The following is an 18920-nucleotide window of genomic DNA, read 5'->3' as shown; positions in this document are numbered from 1 at the left end:
TTGTATAATAGTGGCCTGAATGGACTATGACAAAATTCCACTAATCTGAGGACCAGCTCAAAGAACATTAACAAACCTTCTTTAATCATTAAAGATTTAATGATTTAATGGCAGATGATTTAATGGCAGATGACAATACTTACCTTTCATTGTGTATGTTACCTAAATGACTTATCTGGAAATGCTCAGTTGGGGGAATCTTTTATCCCTGGCTATGCAATAATATGCAATCATGCTTTGATTCTTAGTTAGAAATTAAAGAGGAAGAATCATTTACAGAGTGTTTGCTTCTAATTTTTCAACTGGATATTTTTCTACTGGGGCTATCTTTGCGGTTTTAGTTGTAGGAAGCCTTGGCCAGTGCCTCTCTAGACACCTACAGGCTGAAGGATCAAAGCTACTTGCCTCACATAATGCATTGTGTGGGCATACTCCTTGGTAGGCATACTTCTGAAAATCAGATTAGGACATAACATGATTTAAGGTTCGTTTTCATTAGAAATATTTTCTTTAAAAAAACCCCAAACTTGTATTTTAGCTTCAGGGGTAAATGTGAAGGTTTGTTAACATAGGTGAACTTGTGTCACTAGGGTTAGTTGCACAGATTATTTCACCACCCAGGTATTAAGCCCAGTACCCAATAGTTATCTTTTCTGCTCCTTTCCCTCCTCCCACCTCCATGCTCAAGTAGACCTCTGTGTCTGTTGTTTCCTTCTTTGTGTTCATAAGTTCTCGTCATTTAGCTCCCACTTACAAGTGAGAACATGCGGTATCTGGCTTTCTGTTCTTGTGTTAGTTTGCTAAGGATAATAGCCTCCAGCTCCATCCACGTTCCTGCAAAAGACATGATCTCATTCTTTTTAATGACTGCATAGTATTCCATGGTGTATATGTACCACATTTTCTTTATCCAATCTGTCATTGATAGGCATTTAGGTTGATTCCATGTCTTTGCTATTGTGAATAGTGCTGCAATGAACATTCGCATCCATGTGTCTTTATGGTAGAATAATTTCTATTCCTTTGGGTATATACCCAGTAATGGGATCGCTGGGTTGAATGGTAGTTCTGGTTTTTTATTTTCCGATTTTTTTGAGACAGTCTCACTCTGTTGCCAAGGCTGGAGTACAGTGGCACGATCTCTGCTCACTGTAATCTCCCTGCTCCCAGGTTCAAGTGATTCTCGTGCCTTGGCCTTCTGAGTAGCTGGGACTACAGGCCTGTGCCACCATGCTTGGCTAATTTTTGTATTTTGGGGTTTTGCCATGTTTGCCAGGCTGGTCTCAAACTCCTGGTCTCAACTGATCCTCCCGCCTCAGCCTCCGAAAGTGTTGGGATTACAGGCAGGAGCCACCGTGCCCAGCCAGTAGTTCTATATTTAGCTCTCTAGGCAATCTCCATACTGCTTTCCACAACGGTTGAACAAATTTACACTCCCACCAACAGTGTATTAAGTGTTCCTTTTTTTCTACAACCCAATCAGCATCTGTTATTTTTTGACTTTTTATTAATAGCCATCCTGATTGGTGTGAGATGGTATCTCATTGTGATTTTGATTTGCATTTCTCGAATGATCAGTGATATTGAGCTTTCCTTCATATTTTGTTGGCTGCATACATATCTTCCTTTGAAAAGTTTCTGTTCATGTCGTTTGCCCACTTTTTAATGGGATTGTTTTTCTCTTGTAAATTTGTTCAAGTTCCTTATAGATGCTAGATATTAGACCTTTGTCAGATACATAGTTTGCAAATATTTTCTTCCATTCTGTAGGTTGTCTGCTCACTCTGCTGATAGTTTCTTTTGCTGTGCAGAAGCTCTTAAGTTTAATTAGATCTCACTTGTCAATTTTTGCTTTTGCTGTGATTGCCTTCGGTGTCTTGTCATGAACTCTTTGCCCATCCCTATGTCTAGGACAGTATTGCCTAAGTCGTCTTCCAGGGTTTTTAATAGTTTTGAGTTTTACATTTAAGTCTCGAATTCATTTTGAATTAACTTTTGTATATGTTGTAAAGTAGGAGTCCAGCTTCAATCTTCTGCATATGGCTAGCTAGTTATCCCAGCACCATCTATAGAATAGGGAGTCTTTTCCCCATTGCTTGTTTTTGTCAGCCCTGTCGAAGATCAGATGGCCACAGGTGAGCAGCCTTATTTCTGGGCTCTCTGTTCTGTTCCATTGGTCTATGTGCCCATTTTCAGAGATATTTTTCTTTCTCTACTTTCCATTCTAGCAATCAAGAACACTTGGGTAAATCTTTCAAGGTTTCACTGATGCTAGATATCCAGCATCAGTGAGCTGAAGTAAAATCTTCTTCCTATTTCCTTTGAACCCTGGTCTAAAGCCCTCTTTTTCTAATATTCAGAATATGTAATTTTTTATCTAATACTTCCCAATATTACTTCTTACCTCATTCTTTCTATCATTTAAAAATGCTGGCCAGGCATGATGACTCATATCTGTAATCCCAAAAGGGAGGCTGAAGCGGGAGGATCACTTGAGCCCAGGTATTTGAAACCAGCCTAGGCAACCTAGCAAGACCTCATCTATACAAAAAAATTTAAAAATTAGACAAGCATAGTGTAGCATGCCTGTAGTCCCAGCTACTTGGGATGTTGAGGTGGGAGGATTGCTTGAGCCCTGGGAAGTCAAGATTGCAGTGAGCCGTGATCATGCCCCTGAATTCTAGCCTGGGCAACGGAGTGAGACCTTGTCTCAAAACAAAGCAAACAAACAAAAATGTTGCCACAGCCTTACATAAATGCCCAATAGATTTCAGATACCAGGTAAATATTGAAGAAACTCAAGAAGCAAGGCAAATAATTATTTGATTCTGTCTTCCTCAATCTTATATGGAGAACAATTAATATTCTAAAAAATACAATTTTTAAGTTGGATGTCTTTTGTGATCATTAAGTAGAGGAAGTAAGGGTGAATGCATAGTTTGTAGAATTTGAAATACTTGTATTTAACAACGATGTTTCAGAAAAATGAGAAAAACCCTTCTCAAAGATATCATCTCCCCTTAGCTATAAGCAGAATTTGGCAAGTGCAGCAGTTGAAACAACCTTCTTTTATAGAGAGTTTTGCTTGTTTGTGTCATTTTAGTTAATGAACAGGATACCCAATGTCATAAATAAAATATATTAGAGAAAATCTGAATAGACCAGAGAACATTTAAACACATATGCTGTGTCACAGGCCTTCATGAATGAAAACAGATGGCCTAGATAAAGTAATTTTGTTTTTAATCCAGACACTGTGGTATTTCAAGGCTATTCAAGTGCCATGATTAAGTCAGGCTGAAAATTACATCTCCCTGATGTTAGTTGGTGATTTTTAATTTCTTAGGCTTTTATCCACAAAATCATTTTCAAACAAAAAGAGATATGATAGGTGGATAAAAAAACATGACCTTTGAGTAAAGTGTGGTTTGTAACAATTAAGAAAGTGATGTAAACAATTACATACCATGAAGCACAGATAGCTATCCACAAATTCTCAAGGCTGTTTCTTCTACTAACATTGAATTTCTGAGGTGGAACAATTGAACTTCATTTGGTTTTAGCTTTAATACTGACAATTCAAATTGAAGTACTATTTTGCAATAAAATTTCCCTTATAAGAAAAAAGATGTTTATTGTACAATCCCACAGTTAAAGAAAAAAAATCCCATGTGTTCTCTTAGAGTGTGTTATCTTTAACAGGGAAATCTTCAAAATTCACTGAATCCATCTTTAGGTTTACATATAAATAATAAGAATTAAGTAATAATGTTATAAGCTGCTGCTATTACTGTTGTTACTATAGAATATGGTTAGATCAAAATAAATCCCAAATAGATCTGAGTTGAAAGTTTAAAAAAATCAAGACATAAAAAACTAGAAGAAAAATAATATAATATTTATCAAATCTGTGGGTGAGAAAGGATTTTAAAACTTAAAAGTGATAAATGAATCAAAATCAAAAGATAAAGATCAATTGGTTTGTCCATATAAAACTGTTGTACATTAGAAAATAAAATTAAAAAGCAAAAAAAATTGGAGGGAAAATATTTCAACATTTATGACAAAATGTATGCAATATTTAGCTCCCTAAATTATAAAGAAATCATACTGTGTACTGAAAATCAGTATACAGATGGGCAAAGAACACAATTGCAAAAAGAGGAAATAAGAATAATAAAAGAGATTTTTAAAATTGCTTAACTTTACCACTAATCAAATAAATGTGGAGTAGAGTAATAATGAAATATTCAAAGCAGTTTATTATCCAGTATTCCACACATGCCTGGCAAGGGTAGGTAAGGGGTGCTGAAGTTGTTACAAGTCATTTAGAAAGCAGAGTGGTAGTGAAACAACACATTCTACTGGCAATATTTTAGAAAAACAGACACTTCTATACATTATTGGTAGAGAACAAAGTAATACCATTCCTGTGGAGTACAATTTGGCAATACTCGTCAAAATTACAGATTCACCCCAGCACTTCTGGAGGCTGGGATGGGCGGATTGTTTGAGTCTAGGAGTTGGAGACCAGCCTGGGTAACGTAGCAAAATGACAATACAAGAAAAGGGATGAGAAATGGGTGGGGGGAAAGAGATTCTTCAAGAACAAGGGACACTGCTATGTTAGGGAGGTTAAGAGTAGGAGCCAATTTATGGTAAGCAGCAAAATGGAATCATCATCAGTTCTTAGGAATATGAGAAGTAGAAGAGAGTTACACAAGCATCAAGTAAGTACTTTGAAAAGTTGCCTAAGGTGAGTGATGCTTCTGCCTACCCTTCAAGCTACATGATTTATTTTGCATATTTTGTCAAATCTCCCTATTACCACTGTCTCTCCTAGCTCTATCAGGAGAAAAGGGAAAATACAGGAAAAGGCCAGCCAGTCAGCTAGTTTCACCATGATTCATACACCATGATTTATACACAGCATTCATACACACGCTACCAGAAGAAGCTGGTCAATCCTGAGATCCCCTATGCCTCAAGGCCTTTGTACATGTCTCAGTTAGTAAAAACAATGTGTAAATTCAAAAGATGTCAAGATTATAGCATTATAACCGATTTGCAATAAAGGAATCCCATTTACAAGAAAGTTTATGATTGTTGAGGGTGGGGTAAATAAAGGAAAGGGATAGGTACTTTTGAATCTATAAAAGAGTATCAAGATTCTATAATAGATGGTATCATAAAATAACAAAGGGATATAAGAGATAAGATGATAAAACACACTGAAGATCTGAATTCAGAATTCCAATTCCATTGCTAAACTTACATGGCTGTGGAGGATGAGTTACTTAAACATCAGTTGATTGATTCATGAATTTAATTATTATTCATTAAGCTGGTACCATGAGTAAGGTACCAAGCCAAATGTTGAGGATACAGCAGGGTATAAGACAGCGATGGAAGAAAATTTAAATAAGTACCAACAATACAGTGAAAAGACTAGAGAAGAGTAGGTATATCTGATCTAATCTAAAAGAGTTATGGAAGGCTTCCTGGATTAATGTTAAGGTCAGAACAAAATCTGAATTGTAAATAGGAGTTAGGGATCTAAAATAGGGTAGGAAGAGTGCGCTAGGCAGGAGTAAGAGTACTTGCAAATGCTTACAAGTCAGTATTGTGTATTACATAGAAAGACCAAAGAGATTATCAACTGATAATTATGGAGGCTGCAGTTATAGACCAGTTGTTAGATAATAATCAAAGTGGACAGTAGAATTTTTTTTATTAATTCAAAATATTTTTGAGTAGTCATTATGTGCCAGATACTATTCTTGGTACTTGGGATATATCAATGAACAAAGCAAACAAAAGTCCCTGTCCTGATGAAGCTTATATTCTAATACAGGGTGAAAGACAATTTACAGCAATCATAGTATAAATGATATGGTACATTAGAACATGATAAGTGCTATGGGTCTGGTGGACTGGGAGTCCAGGGGGGTGAGGAGTATTTTAAGTAGAGTAGTCAAGAATTGCCTCAGTGAGTTGGTGGTGATTAGGAAAAGACTTGAAAGAGAAGAGGAAGTGAGCTTTGCAATTACTAAGACAGAACACATTCCAGGCAGATGGAAGAGCCAGCACAAAAGCCCTAATAGGACTGTGACTGATATGTTCTTAAACAGCAAGAAGCTGGGCATGGCAGAACAAGTAGGCAAAGGGGTGAGTAGTGTGAAATGAGGTCAGAGAGACAATGAGGGATGGAGGCAGACCCTGTAGGATCTTGTAGGCTACTATGATAATTCATGACGAAGCAATTGCAATAGAAGCAAAAATTGGCAAATGGAACCTAATTAAACTGAAGAGCTTCTGCACTGCAAAAGAAACTATCAACAGAGTAAACAGACAACCTACAGAATGGGAGAAAATCTTTGCAAACTATGCATCTGACAAAGGTCTAATATCCAGCATCTATAAGTAATTTAAATTTACATTTAAAAAACAACCCTATTAAAAAGTGGGCAAAGGATTGAGAACAGACACTTCTCAAAAGAAGACATACATACCACCAACAATCACATGAAAAAAAGCTGTGGGCCAGGCGCGGTGGCTCCAGCCTGTAATCCCAGCACTTTGGGAGGCCGAGATGGGCGGATCACGAGGTCAGCAGATCGAGACCATCCTAGTTAACACAGTGAAACCCCGTCTCTACTAAAAAATACAAAAAGCTAGCCAGGCGAGGTGGTGGGCGCCTGTAGTTCCAGCTACTCGGGAGGCTGAGGCAGGAGAATGGCGTAAACCCGGGAGGCGGAGCTTGCAGTGAGCTGAGATCCGGCCACTGCACTCTAGCCCGGGCGACAGAGCGAGACTCCGTCTCAAAAAAAAAAAAAAAAAAAAGCTAAACATCACTGATCATGAGAGAAATGCAAATCAAAATCACAATGGAGATACCTTCTCACACCAGTCAGAATGGCTATTATTAAAAACTCAAAAAATTACAGATGCTGGTAAGGTTGTGAAGAAAAAGGAGCACTTATAAACTGTTGATGGGAGTGTAAATTAGTTCAATCATTGTAGAAAACAGTGTGGCAATTCCTCAAAGACCTAAAGACAGAAATATCATTCGAACCAACAATTCCATTACTGGGTATATACCCAAAGGAATATAAATTATTCTCTTATAAAGACACATGCATGCCTATGTTCACTGCTGCACTATGCACAATAGCAAAGACAGGGAATCAACCTAAATACCCATCAATGATAGACTGGACAAAGAAAACGCGGTACATATACAGCATGGAATACTATGCAGCCATAAAAAATGAGATTATGTCCTTTGCAGGCACGTGGATGGAGCTGGAGGCCATTATCCTTAGCAAACTAACACAAGGACAGAAAGCCAAATACTGCATATTCTCACTTATAAGTGGGAGCTAAATGATGAGAACACATGGACACATGGAGAGGAACACACCGGGGCCTATCAAAGAGTGGAGGGTGGTAGGAGAAAGAGGATCAGGAAAAATAACTAAGGGGTACTAGCCTTAACACCTGGGTGACAAAATAATCTGCACAACAAACCCCCATGATACATGCTTACCTGTGTAACAAACCTGCATGTGTACCCCTGAACTTAAAAGTTTTTTTTTTTTTTTAAAAAAAAGAAAAGAAAAAATGGCATGGGTCTAAAATAATTTCTGCAGGTGGAGACTGAGCCTGGCCTTGCATGAAAAAATAGATAACTGCCATGCAAATTTGAGGACAGCCAAGTTCAAATAGACGATGAGGGCCAAATCGGCATCAATTTCTCTTCTTTCTCTAACTTATTTGTGTGGAAATGTGGAAAAAATAAACAGTCTCCCAGACTGAAGGATTTTGAAGGTTTGTATTCTAGCTTTGGGAAAAAAGGTAACAAGAAAGCAAGAGAGTTTAAAGCCATGGGAAAATAGTCTGGGACAAGGATAGAGGAAGTACAGTGAAGCCAGGAGGAGTCTAATAGTTAAAATAAATATTAAATGATGTGGCATAAAAATGTTAAATTCTATTGCAAATACCTAATGATTACTTATAATTTAATCTTGGATAGTTTAGTCTTCAAAAAGATATTTTTCTTGGTTAAAATCATATTTGCTTTCTTTCTTAGGCAAAATAACTTTAGAGAGTATTTCTCTAGATGCTACCTACAAGAGCTGCCTAGATGCCCTCAGGTGGATTCTCCTTCTGCTTCAGCAGTCAGTAGCTCAGCTGCAGTCACTTTCTTGTCACCTTTAACTAAGTGGAAACTCAGAAAGGTCTGCAGTTTCTGAAAAAAGATGGATTTTTTTCAAATTTGTAACCTAAACCACTTAAGAAGTTGAATGTAACTAACTTCATAAATGGTTTTACAGGAAATAAAAGATCAAGTGCTCAGAAGGTTAAATTTCAGGAAAGCCTTCTTGGATACGAGATAAAGGCGGGGTGTAAAGTGAAAACAAAAGTAGCTGGAGTTAGGTCATTTGATTTTACACTCTGTACTCAAGACTGCTCCTCTCTGTCGACTGCAACAGGTTGGTACTTTATTTCTTTTCTCATTCTGACTTGAATATGTTTTTTAAGCCCAAAGATCTTGTATATTTACTTACATAGAGGGAGTCTTGATGCATAAAAGTTTAAATGCTTACTTGTAAAACAAAAAAAAAAGTTACTTGAAAATAGCTGTACACTTTAAACTTAAATGAAAATCTTAATATAGCAAGAAGAAAATATGATTTTAAATACCATTACTTGTTGGTAAAATTTTGTTAAGGAGAAAATAGGTTTTGTTATATCACTTTTTTTCACTTTCTTTTACAAGTACTGATTTTTTTTTGTTCTAATAGTAATTACAAAGACACTTAAAAGTGTGTCTACATATCTGCCAGAAGGATCATTTCTACAAATAATTCCATTTCTACTCTTTTTTACTCACATTTTTAGTAAGACTAATTCTTACTTAAAAATTCCCTTCCTTAATATATTATAATACTTGGCCATATTATTCCTTATCATCAGGTTCAAGATTTTCTTATGAAAGAGAAAGGAAGAACAAGGTTCATATTGTGTTAATAATTAATGCATAAGAACATGAAGACCAGAGTAGTCTTGGAACTACTCTGTCTTTCCAGATTGGAACTTTTAAACTAACCTTAATGATAAAAAGAATCATTTAAAGAAGTTGGCACCTGGTTTTTACATAATGAAAGCAATTCTGCTATGTGGTGTCTTTCTTCAGAGCCTTCTTTTCTTTGCTATATTCATTCAAAAAAAAGTTAGCAAACATAAGAATGTTCTTTTGAAAATGTACTATAAGTTGGCACGCTGTTTTAGAAATAATATTTTCATTATTGATTCTATAAGAATATTTGAGATACTTAAAAGGACAAAAACAACCCAAGGAAGATAGAAAGTCTAAAGAAAAAGGAAAACAAAAATCAGCACTATAGTAAAAACACCGAAAGTCATTATTTTATACATTCCATACATTCCAAAACTTATGAATTCTGTGCAAGCTTATCTTAATACTACGGGGTACTAGTAGGTAACACAGTGCAATAACAATATTGACATAGAAGATTGCTGGCATACTATCTATCCATTCTAGAGTAAAAGCTTTATATCTGTTGGCAAAACCTTTAATTTGATAAATATTTACTGAGAAGCTACTTTGTGCCAGGCACATTAACAAGATTCTATTTACAAACACAAATCAAACAGGTCATGCTTTGAGGAAATTAAAACCTAGAGGAACCAGGTAGTATGGGAAACACATCCTTTCCATAGAATGGATCAGTTCTCTGAGGGGTATGTAGAGATTGCTAATACATCAGGAAAGTCTTCTGGGGAGGTGGCATCCACATTGAGTAGGAATTGGCCCTTCCAGGGAAGGGCAGGAAATCGTATGGTAGATAAAGGAACAGAATGAGCAATGATGTAGACAGATGCTGCTGCATGGTGGGTGCCAGCCCACTGCTGAGAAATTAGTCCTACCACTGTCTCCAACATGGACACAGAGTGGGGAGAGGTGGCAGGAACCAGGGATGGCACTGCATTATGAAGGGAGCCTTGGGTGTTATGCTTAGGAGCTTGGATTGTGGCTTTCGGGTGAAGAGATGTGTCTTCCAGATGAGGAACAAAACAGAGAGGCAGACTGGCGATTCAGAGATCAAATACTCCGGTGGAAATAGGAAAAATGTTTTTGACAAGGAGGTATTGAGGAGGAGTAACAACAGGGTATCAGTTAGAAAGATACTGCTTGGTCAGGTGCGGTGGCTCATGCTTGTTACCCCAACACTTTGTAAGGCCAAGGCAGGTAGACTGCTGAGCCCAGGAGTTTGAGACCAGCCTTTGCAACCTGGTAAAACCCCGTCTCCATCAAAAACACAAAAGTTAAACAGTCTTATAACAATCAATCAATCAATGGATTAAAATTTAAAAATAGGCCAGGCTCGGTGGCTCACGCCTGTAATCCCAGCACTTTGGGAGGCCGAGGCAGGTGGATCATGAGGTCAGGAGTTCAAGATCAGTTTGGCCAACATAGTGAAACCCCATCTGTACTAAAAATAGAAAAAATTAGCCAGGCATGGTGGTGTGTGCCTATAATCCCAGCTACTTGAGAGGCAGGAGAATCGCATGAACCCAGGAGGCGGAGGTTGCAGTAGCCAAGACTGCGCCACTGCACTCCAGCGTGGGCAACAGAACGAGACTCCATCTCAAAAAGGAAAAAAAAACAATTAAAACTTAAATATTAAAAAAGAAAGATATTGCAGTAGGCTAGGTGAGAAACATAATAGCTAAATTGTGCAAATGTGTAGAAGAATGCAGATTAAGAGAAGACAGATTCAAGACCTATTTGGAAGGCAGAATCAGAACTTAGGAACTGATGGGCAATCAGGGATGAAGGTAAGAGAGAAGACAAGAATGAAGCAGGCTTACAGTTTAGATGACTAGAGGATAGTGGTGCTACTTAAAAACAGTATACAATAAGCAAGTAGTGACCAGTTTTGGAGGGAAGATGGCTAAAGGAGATCTTGTTTTATAAAAGGCAACTAGTGAAATTTAGTACAAATGCTGAGAGAATTTATTCAACTTATTTAAATTAAATTTATAAATAACATCAAAATCAAAAATTTAATTAAATAAACCAAGTAATTTACTATTTTCAGTTTTATTCAATTTGTTGTAGATATACTTTTAAGATTCACAAAATTATGTATGTAAAGATTATAACACTATTTATTCTTTCTAGTTAAAATCTAATTAAATTTTCATATTTTAAAAATCATTTTTACATAAAAGTCTTCACTTTTATTTAGGATTTAATGATTAAGAAAATTCTCCAGGGCATTATGTTTATTGCCCTGTGCAAATCCCAGTTCTTTCACACAGAATTGTACAAGCAAAGTTTGAGTAAGTGATCTTGGGGTCATATTCCAATGTGGCTCCCATTAAAGCATTTCAAAGAGTGCTAGATTCAGGCTCATATATGTTACAGCAACAGGCTATACTCTAGGGAAAGAACAAAACAGCTTGATAAAAAACTGTTTCCTTTTAAGTATATTTAGACAAATATCTATCCTGTATTCTCTTTGCCATCTAGATTGGAGCCATGGCTTTGGAACAGAACCAGTCAACAGATTATTATTATGAGGAAAATGAAACGAATGGCACTTATGACTACAGTCAATATGAATTGATCTGTATCAAGGAAGACGTCAGAGAATTTGCAAAAGTTTTCCTCCCTGTATTCCTCACAATAGCTTTTGTCATTGGACTTGCAGGCAATTCCATGGTAGTGGCAATTTATGCCTATTACAAGAAACAGAGAACCAAAACAGATGTGTACATCCTGAATTTGGCTGTGGCAGATTTACTCCTTCTATTCACTTTGCCTTTTTGGGCTGTTAATGCAGTTCATGGGTGGGTTTTAGGGAAAACAATGTGCAAAATAACTTCAGCCTTGTACACACTAAACTTTGTCTCTGGAATGCAGTTTCTGGCTTGTATCAGCATAGACAGATATGTGGCAGTAACTAAAGGCCCCAGCCAATCAGCAGTGGGAAAACCATGCTGGGTCATCTGTTTCTGTGTCTGGACGGCTGCCATCTTGCTGAGCATACCCCAGCTGGTTTTTTATACAGTAAATGACAATGCTAGGTGCATTCCCATTTTTCCCCACTACCTAGGAACATCAATGAAAGCATCGATTCAAATGCTAGAAATCTGCATTGGATTTGTAGTACCCTTTCTTATTATGGGAGTGTGCTACTTTATCACCGCAAGGACACTCATGAAGATGCCAAACATTAAAATATCTCGACCACTAAAAGTTCTGCTCACTGTGGTTCTAGTTTTCATTGTCACTCAGCTGCCTTATAACATTGTCAAGTTCTGCCGAGCCATAGACATCATCTACTCCCTGATCACCAACTGCAACATGAGCAAACGCATGGACATTGCCATCCAAATCACAGAAAGCATCGCACTCTTTCACAGCTGCCTCAACCCAATCCTTTATGTTTTTATGGGAGCATCTTTCAAAAACTACATTATGAAAGTGGCCAAGAAATATGGGTCCTGGAGAAGACAGAGACAAAGTGTGGAGGAGTTTCGTTTTGATTCTGAGGGTCCTACAGAGCCAACCAGTACTTTTAGCATTTAAAGATAAAACTGCTCTGCCTTTTGCTTGGATACATATGAATGATGCTTCACCCTCAAATAAAACATTTGCGCTATTCTGAAACTCAAATCTCAAACGCTGTGGTCGCAACTTACAATAAAGAATGGGTTGGGGAAAGGGGGAGAAATAAAAGCCAAGAAGAGGAAACAAGATAATAAATCTACAAAACATGATAATTAAAATGAACAATATAGGAAAATAATAGTAACAGGCATAAGTGAATAAGAACACTCTGCTATAAAGAAGAAGAGCTTTGAGGTGATAATTTTGTGTCTTGGTTGCAGTGGTGGTTATACAAATCTACACAAGTGATAAAATGACACAGAACTGTATATACACATTGTACCAATTTCAATTTCCTGGTTTTGACATTATAGTATAATTATGTAAGAGGGAACCATTGGGGGAAACTGGGTGAAGGGTACCCAGGGACACTCTGTACCATCTTTGTAACTTCCTGTGAATTTATAATAATTTCAAAATAAAAGTTAAAAAAACAAACCTACTATGCTATAAGTTAGGCCATCTAAAACAGATTATTAAAGAGGTTCATGTTAAAAGGCATTCATAAATATTTTTAATTATCTGAGTTTTAATACAAGAACAATTTCCCTGCATAATTTTAGTACTTGAATAAGTATGCAGCAGAACTCTATCTTTTTTCCTGTTTTTTTTTTAGTTTGTAAGTAATTTTATAAAACCCACCTCCTCCAAAAAAGCAATAAAAAAAAAAAACTATAATAAGCTTTTCTGATTCTTTTCAAAACATTCCTGGTAAGTTCCTAAAGACAATTTGCTTCTATGATGTCAACTTTCTTAGTACTAACTGGTTATCATGACAAATGTTAGATTTATCATGTATAGTCTAGGTGTAATCCTCAGATTATCATTTTCATCTGGGTTTCAATTTCTTAACTTCCTAAAGAACTCATCCATTTATATGAGTCTATCACTGCCGATTGACTAAAAAATATATTACCCCGTGCATAAAATGTCCTATTTTCATTTAAACACTTTATTTTTGAGTAATAAAAATATGTACCACAATAAATTATTATTAATAACATGTACAACTTATCTTTTAAAAAAAATTTGCTGTAAATTATTATAATCCATGTGATATGCTCCTACTAAAATTAAAATTTGCTAGCAATTACATTGGTCAAAAATAGTAGGCACTAATGAATTTTATCTCTAAAACTACAAAAAATGACATTTTCTGCTCTTAAACATCACCTAACCAACACATGTTATTTTAAAATTACTTTTTCTTTCAACCACTATTTCTAAGTTTGAAAATGCTTTCACATGCAGAATTAATTAATTAATTTTTCATTTTTTTGAGACAGCATTTCGCTCTTATTGCCCAGGGTGAAATGCAGTGGTGCCATCTCAGCACACATCAACTTCCACCACCTGGGGTCAAGCGAGACTCCTGCCTCAGCCTCCCCTCCCGAGTAGCTGGGATTACAGATGCCTGCCACCACACCTGGCTAATTTTTGTATTTTTAGTAGAGATAGGGCTTCACCATGTTGGCCAGGTTGGTCTCGAACTCCTGGCCTCAGGTGATCCACCCACCTCAGCCTCCCAAAGGGCTGGGATTACAGGTGTGAGACACCGCGCCTGGCGTACACATGAAGAATTATGATCATGAAACTGATCACTATGTATCACAGAATTATTCTAGCATAGCATCTGGCACCAAGGATCAGTGAGTTAGATGAAAAAATTAGGCTGAACACTCACCACTGCTCCACCATTTCTTGCCATTAATTACATAGCTATCTTCATCTCGTTGGATGCTGCATTCAATATTTGTGGCATCACTTGAAGCTACATCAGGTTCTATAAATAAACAAGAGCTGAATTTACAGACAGGCAGATACAGTAGGCTTAGATAAGGATATGGAAACTTTAAAAACAAAGGCATCTTTATCTTTTTCAATGTCCTATCATTCCCCATGCCACCCGGCTTTTCCCATAACCTACACACGTAGGTATTCAATAAATGTGCACTGGAAGAGTGAGTGAATGAATGAAGTATATTGAACATTGGGGATCAGTAATTTGAATTGTGTTTTTGGCTTCCTCATTGATATATGACTTAGGATACAACCCAGTCCTTTCTCCAATCAGCAAATGTAGTAAAAGTATTGTTTTCTACTTCTCACGATGGAGATGTGTACTAAATATTGATGGGCAAGACAGATTTCCCCCATATAGTTTACCGTCTTAAGTAATTTCTAATGTGCCTTGCAAATTCCATCACAAATGCTTTTACTGATTTACATACTTTGCATTCTTTAAAGCCTGTTCAACACTTAAGGTCTTCAGAAAGTCCTCCATGGGACACCCTTAGACAACTGCTTTACTGCAGGGCACTTCAGAACTGTCTAACTCTCAGTCATAGCAATCTGCACTTGTTAATACGACACCCCTTTAAACAAGTCCTTCAGATATTTCCATGTGTTCTGTTTCTAAAACTTAAGGCTTTTTTTTTTTTTAGAAAGAGGGTTGTGTATTCTACTTATTTTGTAACCCCCACCTAGTGCTTTGTAGACAATACATCATACTGTAGGTATTCAATAAATGCCTATTACTGATTTAAATGGAGATCAGTTCTGCTATTATAGTAGGCCCCTGTTATCTGTAGCTTTGCTGAGGTTTCAGTTATGAGAGGCCAGTTGCACTCCAAAAATATTAAATGAAAAATTCCAGAAGTAAACGATTCATAATTTTTAAATAGTGTACCATTCTGAGTATTGTTATAATTGTTCTATTTTATTATTAGTTATTATTAATGTCTTACTATGCCTAATTTATAGATTAAACTGCATCATAGGTACATATGTATAAGAACAAACATAGTCTAAATAAGGTTCAGGACTATCCCCAGTTTTGAAACGCCCACTGGGGGTCTTAGAATGTATCCCCTTCAGATAAAAGAGGAGTACTGTATAAATGTATACAATCTCATACAAAACAATACAATCTGGCCATTATTGAAAGCACTTAAAAATTATGGCCAAGCAAAATTTGGTTTAATTCTAAACTAAATCGCAAAACAATGATTTTTTTCTACTGAAGAGTTCTTAATGCTTCCTATGTACAAATGATATTAAATCTGTTTTTATTAATATGTTCCTTTATTTTCCCACATGATTATAATTTGAGCCATATGTCCAGTACTGGTGAAAGTTCTATTTTTCTGGGTTTATGGAAGAGTTGAATATTTTATAAGTATCAATATAAAATTATCACAAAAATAGATATTTCATACATAAGAGCAAAGATCTTAAATATTCATAGATAGCAATTTTAGTAATGACATCAAAAGATTGTGAAACTAAGTTTACTCTGCTGCTAATGCTGTAGCAGGCTACTAGAGAACACCATCTGATATTCTAACAAAGGAGAGGATAATATTTTTCTGAACATTTGAAAATGCCAAAATTTAATAACAGGCTCAAAATAAACATACTCATATTTTTGGCCAATGGCAAATTTGACTGAAACACATAACCACATCCTATATTTCTTCAGCTCATCCATAATAACTCCAGGATGACTGACTACAAAGGAGAGAATGGTGATTGGCATTTACCTGTCATACAGAAGCAAGAGGTAATGTTCCCTTGAAGAAGAGGCTCAAGCCACTGTTTCTTCTGTTCCTCACTTCCATACAGGTGCAGAACCTCCATGTTCCCTGTGTCTATACACAAGAAGGAGTATTTGTTTTGCATTTGAAAATTTATCAATATGAAATCCACAACTTTATATAGAGAGTACAGAAATGCATCTTTTTAAAGCAAATGTTTGCTAATAAAAATGTTTTGAAACATATAGTAAGTATAATTTACACTGACAGCATGTCATAAATATTTACAAGTACATGGCATTTGGTACATATTTATTCAACTTTTTCTGAATCACATACTCTTCATCAGTTCATCCCAATGAAGAACGGCACTAATGACGTCTAACTCATTTAGAATTGAAGGAAACAATTTACTGGCCTAAACCTTGCCTGCTGCATTGCAAATATGCCCTGCTAGAAGTGATTGTAATGCTCCTGGAGAACAATTAACATTGCATGTCCTACTGAGACTCCAGCCCTTAATTCTATCTGCTGTTCTTCAAACACACCCTATGCTTTCTAATTTCCACATATTTGCTTGGGTCAGGCTTTTTCTCAAGTGAAATTCTCCCTGTCCTTCACAAATAAACTCCTGCTTATGAGCCACCTCCTCTGCAAAGAATCTCTGATTACCCAGTCAGTAATACCTCCTTCCTCTGAATTCATATAACAATTATTTCTATTTACCTCTAACATTGCTCTTACTTTTATGTACCCCATACTACCTAGAAAATAGTGATAATTCTCAAGGATGATAAAGACAGAATCCCTGCCCTGAAAAGAAAATGGCAGTAGAGAACTTCAAAGACTCTCTCTGACCCTTGGAGGGTATTGTTTATAGTACATGATGCACTGTAGTATTGCCCTTGGCTAACAAAGAATTCTTCATGTCTGCCATGGAGTAAAATTTTCTAGATAGCTTCCTCTGATTTTCCATTCCTGTCAAATTTCTTAAAATACTGTCTAAAATCTTTTCCTTGAGTGTTGATTATTCAGAAGATTTTGAGAAAACAATTTTCATATCAACATTTACAATGACTTTAAGGATAGTTACTGAAATGCTTATGAAAATTGAGTTGTGTAAGTTAAATCTCTCAAGATGTCTGCACTCTGTTCAGGGACTCCTAACAGAGCCAACATTATATCAACATTAACAAAATTCTTTCTAGATTAACACAGCTGAACATTCTTTTTGACTGAGGGAGAAAATAAGTCCTGAGTTATAATTCATGAAGCTCACTGTTTGCTTTCTTTGGCTGTTTTAAACTCACTGTTATGTGTTATAGTACAAATAAGGTAAATATTGAATTCAGAATTTCCAAAAATTATCAGTTTCTTCTGAAAAGCTCACAAAGTTATCATTTATGGACTGGAAAAAACAACAACAACAAAACGTAGATAAACTATACCAGAAAGAAAAATTATTCCCCATTAAAAGATATCAGACCAGCTCTCTAGATTCCTCCTTTATGGGCAGGGCATCTCTAAAAGAAAGGCAGTAGCCCCAGTCAGGGGCTTATAGATGAAACTCCTATCTCCTGGGGACAGAGGACCTGGGGGGAAGAAGGGGTGGCTGCGGGCACATTTTCAGCAGACTTCAACGTTTCTGCCTGCCGGCACTGAAGAGAGCAGCGGATCTCCCAGCACAGTGCTTGAGCTCTGCTAAGGGACAGACTGCCTCCTCAAGTGGGTCCCTGACCCCCGTGCCTCCTGATGGGGAGACACCTCCCAACAGGGGTCGACATACACTTCATACAGGAGAGCTCTGGCTGGTATGTGGTGGGTGCCCCTCAGGGACGAAGCTTCCTGAGGAAGGAACAGAAAGCAATCTTTGCTGTTCTGTAGCCTCCACTGGTGATATCCAGGCAAATGGGGTTGGGAGTGAATCTCCAGCAAACTCCAGCAGACCTGCAGCAAAGTGGCCTGACTCAGAAGGAAAACTAACAAACAGAAAGGAATAGCATGAACAACAAAAAGGATGCCTACACAAAAACTCCATCTGAAGGTCACCAACATCAAAGATCAAAGGTAGATAAATCCACGAAGATGAGGAAAAACCAGTGCAAAAAGGCTGAAAATTCCAAAAACCAGAAGGCCTCTTCTCCTCCAAAGGATCACAACCCCTCGCCAGCAAGGGAACAAAACCAGACGGAGAATTAGTTTGACGAACTGACAGAAGTAGGCTTCAGAAGGTGGGTAATAACAAACTCCTCTGAGCTAAAGGAGCATGTTCTAACCCAATGCAAGGAACCTAAGAACCTTGACAAAAGGTTAGAGGAATTGCTAACTAGAATAACCAGTTTAGAGAAGACCATAAATGACCTGATGGAGCTGAAAAACAGTGCGAGAACTTCATGAGGTATACACAAGTATCAATAGCTGAATCAATCAAGCGAAAGAAAGGATATTAGAGACTGAAGATCAAATTAACGAAATAAAGCATGCAGACAAGATTAGAGAAAAAAGAATGAAAAGGAATGAACAAAGCCTCCAAGAAATATTGGACGATGTGAAAAGACCAAACCTAGGTTTGACTGGTGTACCTAAAAGTGATGGGGAGAATGGAACCAAGTTGGAAAACACTCTTCAGGATATCATCCAGGAGAACTTCCCCAACCTAGCAAGACAGGCCAACATTC

At 36.9% G+C, this 18920-nt stretch overlaps 2 protein-coding genes across 2 annotated transcripts in view; one reads left to right on the top strand and one right to left on the bottom strand.

Annotated features, from left to right (window-relative positions):
- The window catches only part of ACAD11 (acyl-CoA dehydrogenase family, member 11), a 92729-nt gene that overhangs the window by 27822 nt on the left and 45987 nt on the right, over positions 1–18920 (bottom strand). The window contains exons 12-13 of the mRNA XM_011958210.1: positions 16249–16356; positions 14391–14489 (exon numbers count right to left, since the gene is read on the bottom strand). Of these exons, the coding sequence (XP_011813600.1) occupies positions 14391–14489; positions 16249–16356 (207 nt within the window). The remainder of the gene's footprint in view (positions 1–14390; positions 14490–16248; positions 16357–18920) is intronic.
- On the top strand, positions 8409–13812 carry ACKR4 (atypical chemokine receptor 4). Its single transcript, XM_011958209.1, has 2 exons — positions 8409–8495; positions 11564–13812. Exon 2 carries the CDS (start codon positions 11573–11575, stop codon positions 12623–12625), a length of 1053 nt encoding a protein of 350 aa, XP_011813599.1. The 5' UTR covers positions 8409–8495; positions 11564–11572; the 3' UTR covers positions 12626–13812.

The sequence above is a fragment of the Colobus angolensis genome, unplaced genomic scaffold (assembly GCF_000951035.1).
Source record: "Colobus angolensis palliatus isolate OR3802 unplaced genomic scaffold, Cang.pa_1.0 Scaffold46, whole genome shotgun sequence".
In the NCBI taxonomy this organism is placed as follows: domain Eukaryota; kingdom Metazoa; phylum Chordata; class Mammalia; order Primates; family Cercopithecidae; genus Colobus; species Colobus angolensis.
This window is presented reverse-complemented; position numbering and strand designations above follow the sequence as displayed.

Coding starts and splice junctions, on each gene's coding strand:
- ACKR4 (XM_011958209.1), top strand. CDS start 11,573: ATGGCTTTGGAACAGAACCAGTCAACAGATTATTATTATGAGGAAAAT.